Source organism: Nothoprocta perdicaria, unplaced genomic scaffold, assembly GCF_003342845.1.
Source record: "Nothoprocta perdicaria isolate Ctin4 unplaced genomic scaffold, notPer1 scaffold_109, whole genome shotgun sequence".
Lineage (NCBI taxonomy): Eukaryota > Metazoa > Chordata > Aves > Tinamiformes > Tinamidae > Nothoprocta > Nothoprocta perdicaria.
In genome coordinates, this window is record NW_020454194.1 from 88,028 (window position 1) to 112,064 (window position 24,037).

Genomic DNA, 24,037 nt, shown 5'->3' on the forward strand with positions numbered 1-24,037 from the left:
GAAATAGCAACTGATGTAGAACAGTTTCAGTAACCAGAGCTGGTGTTGATAGCACTCCAGATGTTTTCCCATCCACATGACATCATTGTCATTTAGGACTAATTTGCTATAATTGCACATGTAACCCGGGGCAGCATTCACCTCCTCTTAACTAAAGATATCTGCCATGTAACCACCTACATCTGTACTAGGCACTGTAGCAATCCTTTACGATTAATGGATAGAAATACTACTTTTGGAGTGCAATTCCTTTGGCCTGTYTTAAACTTCTCTAATAGGATAAGGATAGTCATATCCTCAAAACATCTGCATCTCACTTTCAAAGAGAAAACAAAGCTTAGGCCAGTTAACACAGCTGTGAATGTCTACATTTAAATCAGTTGAATGCCCTTAGTACCACATCCTCTTTAACTTCACACAAGATCACAACTATGCCACCTTGAAACCCTAAGTCACAGAAATCTTTGAACTCTTCAGTGTTATGTGTCTCTAAATAGATTCAGAGATTGCTACACCAACTAGTCAAGCATGCCCCAAGGATGAAAATCCTCATAGATTTTAAGCCTAAATTGTTCGTTTGAATCTTTCCCTTGGGCTTCTGCTTAATGGAAGAGAAGAAAATACTACTCCCCTTAATCTCTGATAAGCCAAGTGACCTTTTGCCGCTTCCTTAATCACCTGGGCCAGGGAGCAAGCACTTATTCCAGGCAGAAATAGTGATGTGGGGAGAGAAATGAAGGTGATGMGGGAGTACCTGAAGAGCGGAAGTATTTATATAAGCATTACCTTGTGAAGAGAGTGGTATTACAGCTCCTGTTATTCTGTTTAGAGGTATAGAATATTTAGGCTCATAAAAACGAGAGTTATTTGAAAAGTATTGCATAAAATACTACCATAAAACATCGCTCTTCTAACCAGGGCTTCCTGCTTTCCTGCTTCTGTTGTTAATCAATAAAAATGCTGTGACAAACTGGGAAAAAAAAAGTTATTATATGCAGTTTGTCTTGTTCATGTCTGCCTGGAAGCCTGGAGTTAAATCAAGAATGGGTTATTCAAAGAAAGAACCAAGCAGAACAGAACACTAGTTACGAGACTGGTAACACAAATAAGGATTTTAGATATGAATAAGTTACCAGTGCTGGCTCCCTCTGGGCCAGACTAGTCACAGAGGATAGTCAGCAGAGAAGAAACAGACAGCTGCGATAGAGAAGAGAAGCTGTTCAACTTGGACTATGGAAAAAAACACCAGGCAAGGAGAGAGAGCATGCCGTTCCTCCCAAGAGAGAGAACTGCAATATGCAGAACCTTCTTGTGCAACACACAGGGAGATTTATGCTGCCATTACAGAGATTTCATCTGAAACACCATGATATGTTTTATGAGGATGTGCTATGAATCAGAGTACAGAGAAGGCTTGAGTATTATTTTTTTTTTAAAAAAAAACTTTCTTTCTTTCTCTTTTTTTTTTTTTTTTTTTCAGGCTGTTTCTAAAGCCAGACTGGTTCAACCAGTTCAACCAGAAGACAGGAAGATAGGTGAAATGCAAAGTGAAGTGGCAATTAGAAATTACCAGTGAAACTTTCTTCAGGTCATAATTTAGCTAATGCTTTTCTTTCTTTATTCTTTAGTAAGTAAATCATGAACTTTGCTTGGAGTATTTTCTCACAAGAATGCTTTTCCAGTTTTACATATACACACATATACAGAAATTATATTTTGCTATTAAAATCACATTTATTGAAACAGTGATCCAAACAGCAGCAACTTAAAACACAGCCAAACTCCTCCCATCAGTCTGTGTACTAAAGTAAGCTGAGGAAGTGTCTCACCAAACACTTGGCCCAACCACAGGAAATGCTGGAAGCCTCCAGTGAACTGAAAGCTACACCAACTAGTGGTGATTATCTTCTAAACCAGGGACTTTCCAGTGAGTAGTGCATCCTATTTTGTTGTGCAACAGTAAACACCAAGCAAGGTGTGTATCAATTATACATTTGTGCTGGCAACAGTTTGTGCTGAATCTTGTCATAGCGAAACCAGGAAATGAACTTTGAGACTAATTGTGCTTTTCATTGTGGGATATTATATCAAAACTATATTTATCCTCCATGCTTTGACATTTGCTCCAAATGAAGTCTGAATTTTTTTTCCCTCATCATGCCTTGTAACAATATTTTACATGGAGCAGTATGGCTAAACAGTTTCTTGGAGAAGCTTGTTGTAAGCTAGGGTATTGTTCATAGTTATTGCATTTTTCAAGCACTGCCAGAAGTAGGGCTGAGATTGAGGATTAGTTGGCCATTCCAGGACAGAATTTCTGCACAGCCTTTTCCTCAGCCGAACATATCGGGACTTCTGCAAAACCTTCTCAAGAAATATCAAAACAATTACATCAATTTTTTCATCTATAAGTCGCTGGTGGGCCATGTAAAATGTTGTCTTGAAGCTTCCACTTTTCATATATTTATTGGTCAGGACAAATATGGTCTTTTTGCTCAGCTGAATGCTCTGGGAAAGATTGTCGAAGACTGCCTGTCCTGGGAGCCAGTCCCKTTCTTCCAGGCATAGATTGAACTGTCTGGCTTTTTGATCTTCCAGTTTTTGTACCAATTCTGTCATTACCCACTCATTCACAGCTGGATCTTTACTGTCATAGGCAATAAAAGCATCATAGCAAGTATCTGGTAAAGGTAAACGGCGATAGCCCTTCAACTTGGCAGTACAGTAATGGTAACTGTACCACACATCCCAGAAATAGAGATGGCTCATAACTGCGAACATCATAAAACCTAGGATAGCTGAAGATGACACAGCATACAGGATCAAATAGGAGGTGTACAACTCACAGGTATACAGATCTAARAAAACCACGCTCTTTCCTCTGTGTGCTCCTGGGCCAGCACAGGTCACATCTGTGGCCAAAAGTGGAATAGTCACCTGGGTCTGATTGATCCACCAAACAAACCACACTGCATCACAGTTGCATTTGAAAGGATTGCCATGCAAAAGTAATGTCTTCAGATTGTTGATGACATTTTCAGGAAAACTAGATTTCTTAATTATTTGGATCTTGTTTGAGCTGAGATCGAGGTATGTCAAATTAAAAGCATCTCTGAGAAAATGTTTGGTTAGCCGTTGAATGTGATTGTTTCGGAGTATCAGTTTTTGGAGGGTTGAAGAGCAGTTGGATAGTTCTGCAGGAACTGAAGGCAGAAGGTTATTGCTAAGGTCCAAAGTTTTTAATTTCTGCAGGAACATGAGCTCTTCCCATATGAAAGTCTTCAGCTTGTTATTGGTTAAGTTGAGTATCCTGAGTTCAGAGGGCATAGCTTTGAAAACACCTGCAGGCAAAAAACCAAGAGAATTGAAGGAAATATCGAGTTCCTCTAGGCTGGTCAGATTTTTGAAGAATGACAGGTACCTAGCATTTCCTTCCATCCATAAAACATCTAAGCGATTTCCTTTGAATTCTAAAACTTTAAGAGATTGGCTTTCCATCCCTGTGCTAATAGAGGTAGAAATCTCATTCTCATTCATCATCAACTTCTTCAGATAAGACAAATCTTTCATAAAATTAAGCACATGTGTAACGCCTTCTGCAAGAAAATAATGTTTGTTATTGCTTAGATCTAGAACTTCCAGAAATTTCAGCTCTTTGAATGCAGTTGAGTACAGCAAGTCAATCCGATTGTTAGAAAAATCCAGATATTTTAGTTCGGGCAGGTAGGAGAATTCACTTCCATTTAAGGTTTGGCTTACTGCATTACCTGACAAGTTGAGGCATCTGAGGAAATCAAGATCCTGAAAATCTGACGGACTAATAAAAAATATGTTATTTCTGCTTAAATCCAAAGTTTGTCCATACTTCAGGCAATCCTGATTAATCAAAGGTTGGTAGGAAGTAGCCTCTTTGTCTTTGGACTTGCAGCTTCTCCCATACTCATCATACCTGAAATAATGCATATCTTGTAATATTTGTCTATTGTACTGCTCTACTGAAATTCTGGGATTAGGGCAAAATCTGTAACAGTTGCCTCCATCTGAAGAAGGAGAAATTTTATTCACTGATAAGTCAATGAATTTCAGAGCTGGGAATTTTTTGAACACTTTCAGATCAGCAACTTTGATAAAATTAGTACCAAGATCCAACACTGTTAGATTTTTAAGACTAAGCAATGGATTTAGATTTTCTTTTTTCAATTCTTTAAAGACATAACCCTTGAGCCTCAGGGTTTCTAGATTAACAAGGGAAGAAAATGTCTTAGATAGGTTCAAGGACGGAGAATACACCTGCAGTTGAAAATTAAAGGACAAATCCAGCTCTACAAGGCTAGGAATAAGCTTCAAAAACTGAGCATCCCCAATCTCCTTTGCAAGGAAATTTTGGGAGAGGTCTAGCTCTTTGAGATTCACAGTGTTTTTAAACCAGTTGCTGAGTATTCTCTGAAGAGAGTTACTGTGAAGTCGCAGAATTTTTAATTTTTTCAAGGACTGAAAAGCCTTTGGATGTATCTCAATTGTGCCTTTGGGGCAGGGAGTACAAGGATATGGGGCATTATAGCACCGTGGGCAATTGCCACTCAGATCAAGGATTTCTAGATTGTGAAGGGTGAATAAGTCATGTTCTTGAATCTCTTGAATCACATTATTGTAAATATACAATTCCTTTAGAGTTGATGACAAATTGGGTGGAATATAACTTAAGTTGTTAGACTTCAAAGAGAGTATTGTTAAATTTTTCAGGTCCAGAAATGCAGTTTCTTCAATTTCAAATAAAGTATGGCAGGGGTTGCGGTAGTAACAGTTTTGTCCCAAATACAATACTTCTATATTTCTCAGTTCTGACAAATTTGCTCTTGTGATGGAAAAGATGTTGTTTGCTTCCAGGCTTAGCAGACGTAAAGTAGTAGGAAGGCCCCGTGGTATTTCCAACAGCTGATTTGCATCCAAATACAATGACTTCAATCTTGTCAATGCAGCAAAACTGCCACTCTCAATCTGTGGTCGACTGACACACGCATGATCTTTGGGCCCCAGTTTGACTGGCACACAGTTGCACCTGAAGTCAATCTCCAAGAGGTTTTTGAGATGAGCAAAGGATCTTGGAGAGATATGTGGGATATGGTTAATAGTGAGGTTAAGATTGGTAGCATTTATAGGGATTCCTTGCGGGATTTCCGTGAGGCGACGATCGCTGCAGTCCACTACTACAGTAGCTTCAAAGACTTCTACATCACAGGGTAAACTTTTGGGAAACCAAATTCCTGACAGCATCTTTGGAAATACGAAGAGCAAAACATATGGCAATGCATTTGGGATCTTTGCATAAAGTATCTAAAAATATGAAAAGATAAGATATTAATTTAATGCAATGGGAATATATGGTATATCACATTAACCATATTTTGTATATTATCACATCAAAGATACATCTAAACAAGGAGCCTTTCTCCCACACTGKCTATTAGTGCAGGAAGGATTCTAAATCTGGGAAATATATATGTTTCCTTGGCTGCTTTCTGGGGAAGAAGAAGGCCAAAATCCTAGAGGAATATAAAGAATCTKCCAAAATAAATTGTAAGTCCTTATAGTCTTACCTACTTTATAGATTGTTGTTCAGTATGGGGAGGAGAATGGGCTATTAATGATTCACAACATACTAGCTATCCCCTCAGCAGAAGCCAATGTCAAAGAAATCTTGTCCCTTTGAGAAGCAGCTGGTCAGGTAAGCAGGCTGTCCAGGCCTTGGTTGAAGGACTGTGAGCATTTTCCTGCCTTACACAGCTCCATAATTACTTGTATCTAGCACCAGCCTTGGACTGATCAAGACATTTGAACATAATCAAAAGCTCAGTAATCAAAATACAGATTTCTCTCTGGTTAATCCTTTTTTTTTTTTTTTTTTTTTTTTTTTTTAAGGATTGGAAAGCAACATAAGTCAGAGAGAATGCTGTTTAATAACCAGAGTTAGTCATGCATGGAATTACACTGACTCAGTGTACTATCCAGGTAAGCAGTTGAAATTCAGATGATTGAGTAAAGTTTCCAAGATATATGAATATATATTTTTTATCTTCAGCTGGCATATGTCACATGTCACATATGTCATATGTCACATGCCACCTATGTCATATGTCAACAGGACTTCCTGTTGTACCTTCTGTTTACTTAGATGACTGTATCTCCTCAGTTATGTTCTTCTGCTTTATCTCACATAACAATGCTAAGTCTGTCTATTCATTTATACATCTAGATAAGTGACCAATAARGAAGTAAATATAAGAGAAGCTATATCAAACCTCATACAGCACTGCATTTCTCCTCTGTGAATTCAAATACCAAATGAGGTTACTTTGASGTTACTTTGTGTTCAATCAGCTTTTGAATACAAAGCTCAGGAAAGAAAAGAAAAAGCAAAAACCTACTGCAAACCTTGAACTGTCATATGAAATTCATATCAGTAACCAGGTATTCGGTATGACCAAAGCCTTTCCTCTGTCATGGCTTTCTTCCACATTGCCAGGAAGTGTKACAGTAGCCTCTTCAACAGATCCACAGAAAAAGGAAAGGTACTTAAATATCCAGGACAGTACACATGACTATCACTATACATATACTCAGAGAAAGCTAAAAGAACTACCTGGAGCGGGACCATATGCATGAATTCCAAGGGTGTATTTCATTGTTATTGACTCTTTTGATGGCATTTGTTAAGAATTAAMATAACTTTAATTTGGCTTACAGTTATTCACCTTGGAAGCTCACCCAGGCTGAGACCACTAGATAAGATAGTTCACTAGGGTCTTCAGAGTGGTCTAAGCAATCCTCTTTAAAGGCTGATTAACTTTTCTGGTTTCCTGATACAGACAGGCATTTGGATGAAAATGGTGAATAAGAATAATCAGAGCAAGTGGAGAGCTAATTAGGAGAAAATAAAATACATAAAATTTATCCCATTTTATTTTATAAAACTCTTCTCTGTTAATATGGTTAGAGAAGTGGGAGGTGGGAAGGATAATACCATTGAGATTAATGACATGGAAAACTAAAAATTAAAGATCTTTGGAAAAAAGGGGGCATTTCAGAAGAAAAATGTTGTAAACATTTTCATTCCTCCTTTTCCTGGCTGTTTATTAGAATAACACAACCCTAAGAGGGCCTACTCTAATTTAACTGTCCTTGGCTCCACATCTCCATATGACTGCTTCTCTTCCCCTTCCAGACTTTCCACACTCCAATGTCCACAGTCGCTGTGAATCAAGGGAGATGCCCATAAAAAATTCATTTTATTTAATTTTGCTATTAATTCAAGCCCATGCTTTGACACTTAGGGCTTATCTATCACTGAAATGTATRTTTAATGGCAGTTTTAAAACAAGGAAGGAAAACCTCTGCCCTGGCATGGGAGTCAAACCACAGATTTGMTGCTCTTTGAGGAAAAGCTAATCAGAATCAACCTTTTAAAAAGACATGCTAAACTAGATTAAAACCCTCTGTACTTTGTCCGAGCGCTATGCTATGGTATTGCTGAACTAGGGTTTAGGCAACGTGGAATTGTTATCTAGATCATCACAAGCTTTCTACATCAACTTGTACACAGACACCATGTTCAGCCACCTAATCGTAGGCGCTTACCAGAAATTCCTCCCTTTAGTGCCATCATCCTGGGCCCTAACATTGAAGAGAGAGGGAGAGAGCGGAGAGAAGCCCCCTTCAGATCTCTGCATATGGAGGAAGCTCTGCGTGACTAATTTCCTACTACCGACTCTTTGGCTATATTCCTGAAATTAGGTGCAATGAGTCTTGGCCTTAGGTACCTGCACATATACATTTTTAAGTTTCTTAAGATACCAAAAAATGCATATTCAGATTTTCAAAATGTTCAGATTATGAACTCTTGGCAATTGCTATATATTTAGGAACCAAAGTGTCTTTATGGAGCTAACTGAACTCCTAATATTGTTGTACTTCATTTCTGTTTTATGTGCTGCTTCTTCCTGAAATCCTTTTAATCTAGTATCTATTCAAATTGTAAACAGTTACATGATGATGCTCTGTCTAACTATTTTCAGGCACAACATGTAGTCTTATTACAACAGTAAAGAAAGGATTGTAAAAATTAGAACAAATAAATAACGGTTGTTGTGAACTCCCTGGAAGGAGAAGAAAGCATAAAAGAAAATCTAGAGTAGCTATGTGAACTACTATTTTCTCTGTGATGATGCCTGGCTCTATAAAAACTTTAAAAAGAAGTAATATCAATTGAATACTTGCATAAACCSAACATATATATTTTTTATGTAGTTAGTTGATACATACTCTAAAAGGTGAGAGGTTTGAGAGAAAGCAGCTTCTTAAAAGTTGTAGATGTTGCAGACGACATTACTATACTCAGTGAAAAGAAAATTTCTTCATTAGTGTGAAGAAATGCTATCCTCTCCTATCCATCCCATTATGTATTGCAGCTTATAACCACAACAGCTAATTTGGACACATAGAAAAAAAAAAAAGAAAGAAAGAAAACAAAAGGGGAGATAACATTCTTAAATATCTTCCAGTACTGTTCCATTTAAAAAGTTTTAAGAAAAAGTTTAAAACGAAAGTTTAACCTACCATTTTCTGAGCTCTTCGAAGTCTGAAAGATTTGTTGTTAGATGACAGTGTAAATCAATGCAGAAGAAAACAGCAGAAAAGGGGTCCCCACCGGGTCAGCTCAGGTACAAAGGAGAGTAAAACATGACATAACTCACACCAAACAACACAGTAACCACTACTCTTTCTCCTCCATGGCCGAACTGCAACTTGGAGAAATAATTTAATGTGAAACAACTGCCGCAACCCACTTCCTCAAATATTTGCCTTAAAAATTGAAACAGCAGTACCTCCACCCYCTTTTATTTAGCATAAAAATAGCTGAGAGTACTCTTATTTTTTGCTCCTTCTTTACAGATTTACACATTACTCATAAATCCACATACTGCTGTGTCAAAAGATTTCATTCGTTCTGGTCTCACATGCAGCAATTTTTTCCCTTCTTTGCTACATTTGAACGTGATTTTAAGCTGCCTGTTTTACCCAGTTTTCTTTCTTCAGCAACTGTATTAAGACCTACCCCAAGAAAGTGAACAGACAGGAAACCGTACTGGAAAACAACTGAAAAATTCTTAAGAGGAGAATATATTCTTAAGAGGAGAATATAATATTAATCAGACAGGAGATGAATGTGCTACATGCATTCACTTGAGACAACCAAGGTTTGCAGAAGTCAAGTTCCTTTCTTCTCCCCACCTTTTTTTGGTGTAAAATGCATGAACAGAGAAAGAGAGGAGAGAGACAGACATCCTGATATGCACAACACTTTAGGGGTGGAAGCTGGATCATTTTCATCCTGTTCGTTCCTGCTGATGATGGGTCAAGAAGTAGACTGTTACTAAAAAATCAATTGCATGAATAAGTGAAGGAGATTTAGGGGGAGGAAACCAAAGCAAAGCAAAAAAAAAAAAAAAAARATAGTGCTAAGAGCATAGGAAACAACATTCAGTTAAGTGAAAAATGCATGGGAGAGAGCGTAGAAAGAAAGAACTTGAAGAGAACCTGGACAGACACAGTCAGTGAAAAGCATTTCATGAAATGTAGTGCTTCTCTGAAAGTTTCTTCCTTAGTAGTTCCCAGGCTTAGCAGGCCATGCTAGTTCAATGGTTAGCATATTTGAATACTTTTTTTTTTTTTTTTTTTGCATTTCTTTTCCTGCACTTTAATTTTAGCCAGCAGTTTATGGTTTCTCTGACTRGTGTGGAGCTGAAGAGCTTGTTTCAAAAGACTAAAATTTCAACAATGAAGAAAGAAARGTTTTGCAATCATTCTTGAAAATTTCTTGTTAGAGGTTGAGTCATATGGATATAAACAAATCCAAGAAAGATCACAGAAAAAAAAAAAACATTTAGCACCATTAGCATTTCAATCAAGCACAATGAACAGGCTCATTAACTCACTATTGGTTGAGGACTCTATTTCTCAAACTCTGTGCCTGCTTACTAAAAATACTATAATAAAATATGAGTTTTCCACAATTGACTGGTAACTGTATTTTTCTTTTCATGAAAGTGGCCCTGAGCTTTTCATTTGGGGCTATCATAAATAATGCAGATGTCTCACTAAAATCCYGCTGAGTTCTGAAAAATCATTCAGCACATTTTTGCTAAGAGAAAAATATTCATTGCAAGCAGTGTAGTTTTAGCTGTTTCACTCATAATATTTCACAGACTGTGAGCCACCAGTGTAGAGAGTTAGGCTGAAGTCATTTACAGTTATTCACATCAATATAAAACCAATGTATGTAATTAATTGCAGAGCAGTGGCTAAGAGAATGGTTTTGCACCAACTGAAAATCCAAAGTTTATTTCTACAGGCACCTAAAGATATCCCTGGTGTACCATGTTGGAACACAGATTAAATATGATGCTCTCCCATTTTAGTAGGATTTAAGTAGGTTTTCAAAGATACAGTCACCACCCAACCCTGCTAATTTTCCATAGGTGCCCAGGGCTTTTGGAAATCTGCCTTGCAGACTATAGCTACAAACTTCAGAAGCTTTAATAACTTTACAAACTTTTTGCCTTTTTTTTTTTTTTGGACTAAATAGTATTTTGGACTAAATAATAATTTTTTTTATTAGGAATAAGCTGGCATTCAGCCAAGAGCATATGAGTTTCAATTCTGTGCAGAGTGAAACTGCAACTAACTGAATGCTAATAGAAGTGCAGAGCAGAGGGGTTTTTCCCCCTCTTTTCTTTTTAACTTTCTTCTTCTTYTTTTAATTATTTTTTATCTAAGAACAGTGGGAAGTAGAGTACAGCAATATTTCTGTTCAGAAGGTGGGGGTGAATGCAGGGAGCTCAGCAGTCCAAAACTTCAGGGCTATAATTCGACTTTTTAAGGCACCAGAGAATCACTGCTTTACTGATTTTAAAAACCTCACGTTTGCTCCAGACATTGGGCAAAATCTCTCTTGGCTGCTGTGAAATACAAAGTAAATGAAAGCAGAAAAGTACTTCCTACTGTACCATGTGTCAGGAAAGGTCACTGGTAACAGCAAATGTATTTGTCTATCTTGYAGAGGAAGAATATCATTTAGCATAGAGCAAGAGCCTTTAAAATCCTTAATCCCTCTACTACAAGTCAAAGTGAAATCAAGCTACTGAACATGAAACGTTTTTTTTTTCCTCCTAAACGAAACCTCACAGCAAATAACTTCATTTTGAAACCTCTCAGAAAGTTTTGAGCACTTCCTTTCTCAAAATCAGGGTTCTATTGTGTTTAATGTAAAATAGGCAGTTAGTTAAAGTCTTAAATCACTTCTCTCTGCAGTAACCTGCAGACCAATAATAATGTTAGCAACCTAAGTATTCATTGATAGCATTATGTTTGGTGTGTGACATTGCCTAATTTAAACAGGAWTTATCACAAAGTTGCTCAATTTTTGAAATACATAAGCTGTCTCTTTAAACTGATGTGGACAGACATACTAAGTGAAACACGAAGAGAAATGGATAGGAAAATTGAGGAAATGATAACAAAACCATTTGCAGAAGACTTAAGGAYGGTTAAATTGTAAAATCCCCGCAGAGATCTGTTGCAGAAATTGTGGGGGAGGGCACTAAAAATAAACAAAACAATAAACAAAAGGCAATGCTGAGAAGGTCAGCCCACAACAGCAGCACAGCGGGTGATGACTGGTTGCTTTCAGATCACCCCATGAGAGGAGCGATGCTCCCAGCTTGACCAACCATCCAGCACTGCAGCAGGTGGCTGAGGGAGTGCCCAACATCACAGAAAAAGGTTTCCAGGTTTTGAAAACTTATCACCCGAGGCCAGCACAATGCCAGGATTAGCCATTTTGGCATCTACAAATCAGCGATCCATTTGACACATGGTCAACATCCAGCTCAAGCAAATAATGGACACAGCACCCACAGCCTCTTGCTTGCTGTCTGTTGTATCTTTCAGTCTCTTTTTCCCTCTTCCAACTTTGCCAAGGACTGTCAGAACTGGCTGCCTTCAACAACCGCACCTCATTTGTCAGTGATGACAACATTCAACAGAGGGCAGAGAATCAGGATGCAGCGCATAGCAGCTGACTGACAGCTTGGACAAGGACTTGTGCTGCGAAGATGTCAGGTTATGCACATGCTTAGCATGTTACCGCAGACAGCAACCCTCCCTCAGGAAGTCTCAGCTTCTGACATTGAAACATGACAACCATCCATGACAAGCTTYCAAAAAGGCTGCAAGCTTCAGGTACTTCTAAAGTAAAATAATTATACTCTATGGCCATAGAATAGGATCAGATAAATTAGCACTTTGCGGGGGTTCATTTCATCTCTGCCTAATTCCAGACATGCTGCAGAGGTCCTAAGAGGAAAGCTACCTCTGAAGAAATTGCTCAAGGCAGGACTTGAAGAAAGATGGAGCCTGACAGAAGTTCTGGCATTGCAGAGGCCTGCTTGAGGTGAGAGACAGTTACCAATTTTAGGATGGTTGGTTATCTGTGGAATCCACTTCTCCCTAGGCAACACGACCTGCCCTCCTAGCCTATACTAATAAGARTGAATGGAGGGTGGAGCGGAGTGGCACCGCAGCCAAACTCTATTGTGCTTCCTGCAGAGGTGGCAGCCAGGTGGTATCACATAGGTGACAGGCCACCTACATGTGATGGAAGCCCACAGAGGCTGCATCTACTTGCCACAAGCACTAACACCATGGGTAACACCATTGACTAACACAGCTTGGACAAGGGGCAATGGGTGTAAGTTGAAACACAGGGAGTTCCATCTCCAGGTGAGGAGGAACTTCTTCACAGGGGTAACAGCCCTGGCACAGGCTGCACAGGGAGGCTGTGGAGTCTCCTTCTCTGGAGATCTTCCAAACTCACCTGGATGCCACCCTGTACCCTGTGCTCTGGGTGTCCCTGCTGGAGCAGGRGTGTTGGACTAGATGATCTCTAGAGGCCCCTTCCAACCTCAGCCATTCCATGATCTTCAGAATAAAGTGAAGCAACACAAGTTCTGTCTACCCCATAGTAAGAATGTTTAAGAATGCTTAAGCTGCTACCACCTGCTCTGGGGTGTTGATGAAATAGTTGCTTTTCTTGAAAGAAAGTATGTGCCTTCCTTGCAGGATTCTGAAGGATATCTATCTGTTGTCAAAGAACACATACAATCCAGTATCTTTTCCTCTCCTTTAAGTCAAAATAATTCTGCCTGGAAAGGAAGTATCTATTCAGTCCAAATTCTGCCACATAATCAGAATTCCAGAATAGGCCAAAGAAGAGAGATACACGCACCAAAAAAAAAAAACAAACAAACAAACAAACAAAAAAAAACCCACAAAACAAAACTCCCACACAAAACATCTCAGTTTTATGAATATGGGAAAACCTGCTTCTAAGTCAAAGAAAGTCTAAGCTAATCTTTAAAGTCTGTCAAAGATTTATAGGATTTTCCCCTCTAACTTCACAAATGTTTCAAGTGTTCAAAAGTGCCCAGTACAGGACACTGTAAGAGTAAGCTTACCTGTGAAGTTACTTCTGCTCATTCCCCCACCTAATCTTATTAAATACGGCTGAATTGTTGTGCTTACAAACATAGAAGCAAGAACTTTCAACTGTTCAGGAAGCATCAACTCCAATTTTCAATGAAACCTGAGCATGGTGTCATTTTTTGGTCAGACCATATGAAGGAGAAGGATGATCATCTTTAAGATGTGTACCAGTCTGGTGTRATTGACAGTTCATTCTTACATCCAGGAAAGCTCATACATAATTTATTAGTAAAGTTTTCATAAGCATCAGCACCTTTATTTTTCCCCATCTGATCTGTGCAGGATATTTTTTTTCATAAATAAAACAAAAAAGAGAATAAAAAGCACAAGCATTGACTGATGTAATTTTAAAAGTTTATTTACAATATTTGGGCATAATATAGACAAACAATTTGGCATATGGTTTGTTACAAAGAGCTGATRTATAAAACTGAAAAATACTGGGTAGTACGTTTATTATCTTTTATATGTAATAAGGTTTAAGTTTTAGTAACATAATTAGGCCATTAACCCCCCCCAGACTGCAGCCACATATTTCAAAGTAATATTTTAAAACCCCATTTAATATAGGATTATTTAACCCATTGTATTAAGATTTTGCTCTCTGATTCCAAAGTAGTGGAATGAATATCCATTATGTTACTAGATATTTCAAAAATAAAAATAAGGAATTCCTGAGAGGACTGATGGCTGAACTGAATTCTGACTGCAATATCCTATGAACCCATTTCTGTACTCTCTATAGAAAGCAGTACAGGTGAAATTGTTTTCTTCATCTTCAATATATGAAAAAACACACATAAGAAAAAACAAATTATTTTAAAAATACCAGGACAAAGTAGCCACATTTTTCCCCTCAGAGAAACTAATAGAACAGGAGACCACATTAAATTGAATGTAAAAATCTATTTTATAACAGTGTATTGTGCTAAAAATACCCCAGGAAAAAAACAATATAGGATGGAATAAGGCTATTCTGTCCAGTTCCACCGTAACGAAATACTTCAAACATGCCAAATGCTTTTATAATTAAAAACTGTAATCTCATGTGGAAAAGTCAATTTCCCTATGATTTAGGTGCAGGAACACTATCCAAACAGAGCCRAACTCTTCCTTTCTAGCAGGAAGGCTGAAAACTCTATGTGAATGTAAAGACCTGGAAACACGGGCAGATTCCACCTTTCCCTGCTCCCCCAACACATTACTGACCGCACTTTCTAGCACCCAGCCAGTCTCAGCACACGCTCCACTTCACTCGTGCTTTTAGTTCTCTAATATTAGAATATTAAAGACTGGCTGGTTTACTATAGTTCACTACCTACACAGTAAAGTTCTATGGTAGAACATTACAGAGAGCTGAAGCTCTGTCGACTACAAAGTTTTTAAAAAAATAGTATTTTCTGCTTTTTTCAGTCCAATAAATATGGGTACAGATTATCCTTTATAGACATGTGTGTTTATATTTGCTGTTTGGACTATACATTAACRAAGCTTGACAATATTATCAGTAAAAGTTGTGAAATTATTCATAWGATCAGAATTACAGAATGCTAAAAGCTACAGGTAAGGTGACATGCAAACAAATTGCTCTTGGGATTTAGAAGTGGTCCTTATTAWTGAAATGCAGGAAATAAACAGCCCCCAAAATTTTGAAAGGCCAATCTTATAATTCAGATTTCAAATAAATTGTGTAGCAAGAAAACTTTTAGTTATATATAATCTTTTGAGAAACACACACAAAAAAAGCTTATGAAACGCAGGTAACACAATGGATGTGTCAATGGATGAGGTTTAAATTCTTCGGACATAGAAAATTTTCATTGGAGTTAAACAAAACAAGGAAAGAAAAGCAAAGTATTCTACTTGCCTGAGAGATGACTAGATTTCATACACCTAAATCTAAAAATCAAAGGGGATCTGATCAATATGTGCAAGTACCTGAAGAGTGAATGWAGGGAGGAAGGGGCCAAACTCTCCTATCACTGGCCACCACTGAGAAAAATGTGAAATGGGTGTAACCTGCAACACAGGCAGTTCCATCTCCACGTGAGGAAGAACTACTTTCCTGTGAGGGTGACAGAGCAGTGGAACAGGCTGCCCAGGGAGGCTGTGGAGTCTCCTTCTCTGGAGATCTTCCAAACCTGCCTGGATGCCGCCCTGTGCCCCGTGCTCTGGGTGTCCCTGCTGGAGCAGGGGTGTTGGACCAGATGATCTCTAGAGATCCCTTCCAACCATTCTGTCTTTCTGTGTAAACCTGTAGCATTTAGCTTCAACTCAGAAAAACAATCCCATAAAACCAATTAAGTTCTATTAACTTCTTTAGTATCCTCTGTATAGAAAACAGATTTAAAGCAGCAGTTTAGTAGAAAGAGAGCATGAGCATACACAAGAACTTAGCAGCAAGTAAAATCTCAAACTCTCAAGGAAATTCACAAAAGGTATCTGCAGGGTAGAGATTTATTGACATTTTACAAGGGGAAAAATGCAATTAGGAGACAAATATAATAATTAAACATACAAGCTCTGGGCTCCTACCCAGATATTCATCTCTGTGGTTGAGATGCAGTGTTAAGAACAGGGCTCCTCAACGCAGCCCTCCCAAAGACTCAACACAGCCTCTGGTGGTTATAAAGGAACATGACTGAACAGGTAAGACACTGATTCACCATTGTGTGTTCTTCGAATTGCCTCGGCCAGGATCATAGAAATGTCAATAAACTATGAGAAAAGAAAGAAAAAAGTCAAAAAGATGGCAATTTACTGTTTTGATATCCTATTAAACTTTCCTGTGCTTTCAGTTTCCTATTCTGCCCTCTTACTTCAACTAGAAGAAAAATTACAGCAAGCCATTCAGTAAGCCTAAGATGAGGACTGTGCATTAATACAAAGTACAGACTGAAAATTCAATGAGAAAGTAGCTTAACCGCTGAGGGCTGCTGGCACAAGCCATGTTGTCATAAGAAACATTTCATTGCAACCATCAGATGGCAGTGTCCACATAAAACTTAGCTAGTATTACACTTCAAGTGTAATAGAGTCAAGTTGTTCTATTTCAATGTAACATATAAAGCACCACTTTATATTCCCTCTTACCAAATTAATGGTAAATAGAAATAAAACAAAAAACCCCACAAATGCACTAACGGGACACATGACTTCCATGAATAATYTCATGTACTGAGATAAACTAGCTCTGTATTTTCAGCTTGATTTTCAAATCATATCGTTATCTTGGGCATTTCATTAGTGTATTTTCAAACACAAGGACACAGAAGATCTCGGTAGCATTCACAATAATGTAAGTGGCTTGAGTTCCCACAAACAAGTATTCTATAATGAAAACTGATTAATTTTTTTTTAAAAAAACAACATAGCCAGCTTTAAACCCACTATCCTTTTACTGGCATGCACACTTAATCTGCTGCATTATTATATAAAATTTTCTCACTATTTTATCATACTGAGTTTCCTTAAAGGAGTTCAGCAGCATAACTTAGCCGTATGTTCTGCAAATAACCTAGCTGCAAAATATGTTTGAGAATATTATTTTCATTTTAAAGCACAAAACTCTAGAGAATCRTAAAAAATCAGATTTTGAACAGATGACAAAAAACCCCCAAAACACTACAGTACCTGAATTTTAGGGCAGTGTTTCATTTTCTCTTCTTGAGGGATTGTATTTGTTACCACAACAGCCTCAAATGCTGCATTATTAATTCGAGAAATAGCAGGACCAGAAAAGATCCCATGAGTCAGAATAGCATAAACTTTAGTGGCTCCAGCAGACACTAACCTGAAGAACATAAAGAAAGAGCATGCACATTTAAATGCAGTTCTAGATGAAACTTTTTTGAAATGGAAGTGAATTGTACTTGGAAAGAGGTTTCTGAGGTCAAAAAAAGGTTATGCTCAAAAGTCTAGCTTAATGCAAGATTGGGAAAGATGTTGCTGATTCAGAAGACAGGGAGATGATGCAGCGCACAAAAAAAATGGAAATAAAAGAACTAGAACAGTTTGTGAATAAGTCAGAATCTCTTAATTTGTTTTTGATAGGTCTCTCTATCTCCAAATACTCAGAACGATGTGAGACGATAGCTGAACTAGGACAAAAGGCAGCCTTGAACAGCTGTTCCTTTATTAGATCATCCCAAAAAGTAGGAAGGCAAGAGAAAAATACTGAAATATCATATTCTGAATGACTCACTAGAATCAAAGAATTTCAGTAATTAGGATATGCAACCTGAAAGGAGGGTACATTTTTATARTGTGTGCGAGTGTGAGCACTATGACTGAAGAAAAAAGCCTTCAGGCGAACTATCTACAGTATCTAGAAATACATGTCTAACCTAATCAACTAGATATGCCTTCGAGTTGCTAGGATAGACTTACAAAGTAGTTTAGATAAGTCTAATTAAGCAGAAATCGCATCTCATCTAGATTTGGCATCAATGAAAAGCACATCTCAACGCCAAGAATGCAGGAGCAGCAACAAGCAGCACTGTTCAAGCAAAAGCATATTCTGTTGAATGCTGCCCGTTTCTGATGCTTTTAGAATTTATCCACAGTAGATTACTATACAGCAAAGTCTCTTCTGCAGCAAGAAAAAAGAGAATTTTCCCTTTTGACAACAGTTAGGCTTCCTCTGTGCACACAGAGGTCAAAAATCACCGGCTGGACAAGTTCTGGTGTTGTCCAGGTGAGGCAGAGCACACAGGGCCGCACTGGGTTTTGATACAGATCACTATGTGGACAGCAAAGAACTGCATAAAATCCAACTGCAGAATCCCATCAAGTAAGATAGAAAAGACAAGACTGTAAAATTCTTCTGCCTTGAGTCTTTGACATCCTGATCATCTAGAAGCAGACAAGTTACAAGCCTGCAACTAACCTCTGCAAATGTAGGGGATGATATTTACTTCAGACTGCTAGTGGCAATGTCAAGCTCACTCAGAAATCATCCTTTTACTTCAGGGGAACAGGAAGTAGCTTTAGGTAGAAAGCACRTGAACCTACATGGAATCTGATGCTGTTCAATACTTTCAAGTGGTCTGTTAGTATATTGGGCAGAAATATAAGTTAAAACAATGTCAACTTAGAGATACAAKGTTTGAAAAGGATTAAGTGCAGGAGTAGCAGCACCATGGTAAGTGTTTAGCACCAAGATCCATTTAAGATCCATGCCAGTTTCCTGKCAGTTGGCTTCTACTTCTATTTTGAAGCAGGCACAACAATTTGGGGGGAGCTTTGCCATAAACAAGATAACATAAGATGTGAAAATAACCTTGGGATAGGAAAACTCAGGTGTCCAATCAAATTTAGATTGAAGTCCTTGACCTTCAAAAGCAGAGCTAACAATATTCATTGGGTGGAATATTGGAGTGGAAGGGCAGGAAGACTTCAGTTCAGTATTGCTCAACTCTAGTATCTCACATTAGTTCTTAACGAACATCTCTCCATTTCTCCATTTGTCAAAAAGACTTCTGAACCTAGAATTGCTGCCTAGAATTCAGTTGCAAAGCTACAGCAATATGAAAAAAAATCATTTGAATTTACTTAGATAGGGACTTTTGGCTAATAATCTTTTAGACGAGGGTATAGACATTAACAAAGTTCAAGGTACCAACACCATCAACCTCTGCGGGGAAAAAAACACTCTTAAGAGTACAACAAGCATAAGTAGAGGCTGAAAGGGAACTCTACAAATTAATCCTTTCTACTCAAAGARTGCCAGGGCCTCAGTGAGGATACTGGGCCTACTTTCACATGCTGCACTTCAAGTAGTAAATGGAAGAACTGAAAAGAGTTCTGAAGCAGCAGTTGCAGAGCAGAGGTCTAGACACCACACAGAAAGAAAAACTGAACAAGGTGAAGCTCTTTAGTTTACAGGAGGATGAAAACAGTCTTCATTTATATTCCAGACAAAAGAGGAATTAAAGATAAAATAGCTTATTTTTGTTCTCCATGAAAAAGTAAGTAATTTTACACTGCAGATTTATACTAAAGATTAAAGTTTAAGATTAAACATGTACTCATTAAACATTGAGGGAAAAAAATGGTAAATGTAGCAAAGCTCTTCAAAGACTGCTGAAGGAGAGTGGGAAAGCCCCATGATAAGGTTAAGAATAGAATGATCTTTCATTTCTGCCTTGGAAATGGAAAACACATTAGATGTCCCCCCTCCCCAAGTCTCCTCCAAGTTTGATGAGTCTGGTTTTATTCTGTCTTCTTTCTAAACACCACAGATTATGTATTTCCAAAAATATTTTCACCTCCACATTCTAAAGAAGAACAGTCTGATTACACATCTGTGACCTGTGGACTGAAGACTTGGCAACTTCACTCTACAGAGATTAGGTTGACTATAAGCATRCAGACGCAGTGACTGAGATCATCTGCAGGCACATTACAATGAAACACTGGGATAGCTTCTAATACTTACTTGTCTGCTGCATGACATATCGTGCCACATGTGTCAGCCATATCATCAACAAGAATAGCCACTCTGTCTTTCACATCACCAACCAAGACCATTCTGTCTACTTCATTTGCTTTCTTCCTCTCCTTATGAATGAGAGCAAATTCCACATTTAGTCTGTCAGCAATCGAAGTAACCCTAAGTTAAAGGAAGAAATAAAGCACATTTTAGAAGCTTATTTTAAAAGATAGGAGAAAGTCTACTTTATTTGTCCTAAAATTCCATTTACCATAAAAAAAMCCACCACACCGTAGCACAAACATTTGCAAGTCGTGAGACTTGGCAGAAAAACTTAATTCTGTTATTATATATAGCCACATGTATTAACAAATACTCAAGAAATAGTTTTTTAGCTCTCTTTAGTTTTCTGACACTAAACTCCTGTCTTTTAAAAGGTCATTAGGCAAATACAGTTATAAATATGACAAAGTCAATGTCTTTAGGATATTAATATAAGCAGTACTCGAGCAATGCTGGTCACTGGCTAGAGAAAAGAAGATACAGACACAGTATCCCGGCATGAGTGGTTCACTTCCCAGCACAAAACTTAAACAAGTGAAAAAAAATACTATCTTGAAGCGTTCACTACTTTTCTTCATCTAAGCCAARGAGGAATTTAGCTGCAATAAATTTATGAAATATACTTCTTTATGCATAATCTGYTTTTTTTAACATAGATATATACTGAAATACAAGTCTACTGTAAGAATTAATTTCTGAAGTAGAAGTTGACTATAAATCAGAGACAGAAAGTTTCTTATAGAAGAGAAGTGGGTAGATGCTTAGAACCTAGTGTTGTAGATTCTGGTCCTTTTAGAAAGTCTCTTTCTCTTCAAAATAGAGGATAGGAGAATTACAGGCCCAGTAATTTAACCTCTTGCACCTATTCTATAAACAGAAGTTGAATACCTGTGTAGAGGAGGGTCACTGCTAGAAGAAAAGCTGCTGTCTGAAAATATGTGGAGATCTAATGTCTCATTCTTCAAGGAAAAGCTTTCCCTTTAGTACCGCTATGGAAGAACTGCTATGAAGAAGGTTTGGGCATGGGGAAAATTAAATAACATTCAGTTGTGAAAGCCACCRCATTAGATAGCTCAAAATTAAGAAGACTTAAATACAGCTTTTAAAATCATTTCMAAGTTAACTACAGGGCTACTAGGAGCTCAGAGAAAATGTATGCATGTCATGCTAAGATTTGACTCTTAATGATATGCAGAATATACATACAAAACGTTTCAGCTATTCACAGGTTTTATTGAATTGTTGTGAAACCCAGTCATGCTAGACGGTTTAAAAGAGCTAGCCTCAATTGTAAGCATACAACAGCTTTATTTTAAAAACTGAAAATACTGTTGTCAGAAAYGTAAACATCAGACTAACGGTAAAAATAAGCAAGTTAGTGGTGATTAGTAACTTCTTTAATAACATTTGTCTAGCAATCAAGTAGTTTCTTTAGTAATTTTGTTAGCACTGCTTTTGATTGGCAAACAGCTTTTACAGTTTCTCAGGATGACCTCTGGTGGCCAGACACAACTCCACTAACAAGCTTTATTTTTATTGTTAATTATTCTAATTAAATACATGGCTTTATTCATTTTTTAACTATACTCAAGCTGTCGGACATATTCTAAGAAATACTGAATACTGAGCATGCTTTGTCCATGATGGCACAGTCTTGAAGGCTGTCTTAGAATATTTTTTAGAACACTATTAACAAGGTTCACAGTGGTTCAGTTTCTCTAGCACTTAAATATGAAAGACAAGTTTGTTTGCTGCAGCTTTTCAAACTAGACTGATAAACAAAAAAAAGATGTTAAAGTGTTTTCACATTTTTGTGCTGAACAGTGTAATTTCAAAGCAAATCTCAATACCTCAGAGGCATTAAGATACCAATAGAACCCACATGCCTTACTTCAATCATAAAACTTAATGAGCTGGAAAGTCACCAAGCAAATGGTAGGAAACAGAGAAGTATCCAGATGTTCAAAATATCAAGCAAACAAGACACACATTTAATGTGTCTGATTATTCTTAAGGCATTATTCACATTCTATTCACTTTCATTAAGTCGAGCATTAACTTAAAGGTCCGCATGTTTTAAATGAAAAAGCCAAGAACATCTTTAGGTTATCTTACTGATAACAAAAAAGTTGTAAATTTATGGTAAGCAACATTCTCCCTCACGACAACAGCCTTCCTGAATTCTGYGTTTCAACAGAAAGGTATCAAGACAGATTTTATCCATATTAGACAGAATCAAAGTAGTCCTCAAGAATAAATTCTCATGAATCTAATACACAAATGTAACTTTAAAGTGAGCTTTTCACCTCATTGGCAGCCTTTGTCACTTCATTAACTTTTTTCCTGAACTTTTGCATTAGTTTATAGGTATTACGTCCCCTCAACAAGTAACATGCTGTGCATAAAGCATCATTACAGTTATCTAAGTTTCTATCTACTTTCACCATTTGCCACTCAAAGCAATACCTCATTATCTTTTTGTAGTATTCATAGTACATAGCTCGAGTCAGTAGGTTTACAAAGACTTCAGTAACTTGAAGAAAAAAGAAACGTGACTCAAGCAAGGTCTTACCTAAATGCCAGCAGGTACAATGAGGGCAGGCCATTTGCTTTAACAGAGAAGAAACTTAGGCAAACACTGAGTCAAGTAGGAAGAGATGCAGCAACTGGACTAAAGCAGGGAAAAAAAAAAAATCTTTCTCTCCATAATGGGATTCAGCTAATGAGACCATATCCAGGGAGAGAGAAAAACATTTTCTTTAGAGTACAGAAAGCTCCTGGATGTTTTCAAGCAACAACATTTAGAAGAACTAGYTATGCTGTTGTTTTAACAAGGCAGCTGGTGTCAGTGATGCCCCCTCTTTTCTCAAGGGAGAATTCAAGGGGGAGGAGGATGAGAAAGAATACATCACATAGTTCATTGCTCACTGTCAACAGCTTCAACAGTACCTTTTTGCACCACCTGCATCAGGTGAGACTATGATACAATTTCTCCACTCCGCAATGTTCTCCTTTATCCACTGTAGCACTGCAGGCTCTGCATACAGGTTATCTACTGGAATGTCAAAGAAACCCTAGTGCAAGAGAGAAACAGTTTCATAAATATACATTTATTTTTTAGTTGAAAGACAACAGGGAAAGAGTCAAGTCTTTGCATCATATAAGGTTAGGACTTCCAGGTTAATGTATAAGACTAATTATTCTACCACCTGCTAGTTCTATCAAATTGAGAGGAAGCAGAAGTGTACTAAGAACTCTAAAAATCTCACACAAAGTAGTGAAATGAAAAACCTTTCCCATTATATGAAACTTAAAAACACCAGGTTCAGACACCTAAGTAAATTCACAGTTGTGAAGAAGTCTCAACAAAACAACTGAGCTTCCATATATTTTATTTCTTAAGAGTAATTGCTCAACACGAGTATTAGGATTTCAGTCTGGGGAAGATTCAAATTAGCATTACTTGAGCAGCAGAATGGAATCTTTCTCTTCTTCATGGAGGAGAAGATCTGCTTTTTATGCAGATGATAGCAATCAGAACCATAGAATACTTAAGGTTGGAAGGGACCTCAGAGGTCATCCAGTCCAACCCTCCTGCTCACACAGGGTCACCTAGAGCACGTGGCACAGGGCTGCATCCAAGTGGGTTTTAAAGATCTCCAAAGAAGGAGACTCCACAACCTCTCTGGACAGCCTGTTCCAGGGCTCTGTCACCCTCACTGTCAAGAAATTCTTTCCTAAGTCTGTGGAACTTTCGGTGCCTCAGTTTGTGGCCATTTCCTCTAGTCCGGTTGCTGTCCACCACTGAAAAGAGGCCAGCCCCCTCCTCCTCACTCCCTCCCTGGAGGTATTTGTACACGCTGATCAGGTCCCCCCTCAGCCTTCTCTTCTCCAGGTTGAACAGGCCCAGCTCCCTCAGCCTTTGCTCATAGGGCAGATGTT

At 37.9% G+C, this 24,037-nt stretch overlaps 2 protein-coding genes across 4 annotated transcripts in view; both read right to left on the reverse strand.

Moving 5' to 3' along the window:
- Nucleotides 1-1,850: 1,850 nt before the first annotated feature.
- TLR7 (toll like receptor 7) lies at nt 1,851-8,718 on the reverse strand. 2 transcript variants are annotated; one of them, XM_026047312.1, is made up of 2 exons: nt 8,614-8,718; nt 1,851-5,274 (listed from the first exon to the last, which is right to left on the reverse strand). In XM_026047312.1, exons 1-2 carry the CDS (start codon nt 8,614-8,616, stop codon nt 2,194-2,196), a joined length of 3,084 nt encoding a protein of 1,027 aa, XP_025903097.1. In that variant the 5' UTR covers nt 8,617-8,718; the 3' UTR covers nt 1,851-2,193. The 2 variants fall into 2 exon arrangements, with proteins under 2 accessions (XP_025903097.1, XP_025903090.1); XM_026047305.1 differs by having other exon boundaries at nt 1,851-5,334.
- Nucleotides 8,719-15,873: 7,155 nt separating this feature from the next.
- Nucleotides 15,874-24,037, reverse strand: part of PRPS2 (phosphoribosyl pyrophosphate synthetase 2) — a 26,231-nt gene continuing 18,067 nt past the window's right edge. For both annotated transcript variants that reach the window (XM_026047250.1, XM_026047243.1), the window contains 4 exons: nt 23,045-23,169; nt 20,039-20,212; nt 17,233-17,392; nt 15,874-16,317 (listed from right to left, as the gene is read on the reverse strand). In XM_026047250.1, coding sequence (XP_025903035.1) covers nt 16,225-16,317; nt 17,233-17,392; nt 20,039-20,212; nt 23,045-23,169 — 552 coding nt within the window. In that variant the 3' untranslated portion in view covers nt 15,874-16,224. The remainder of the gene's footprint in view (nt 16,318-17,232; nt 17,393-20,038; nt 20,213-23,044; nt 23,170-24,037) is intronic.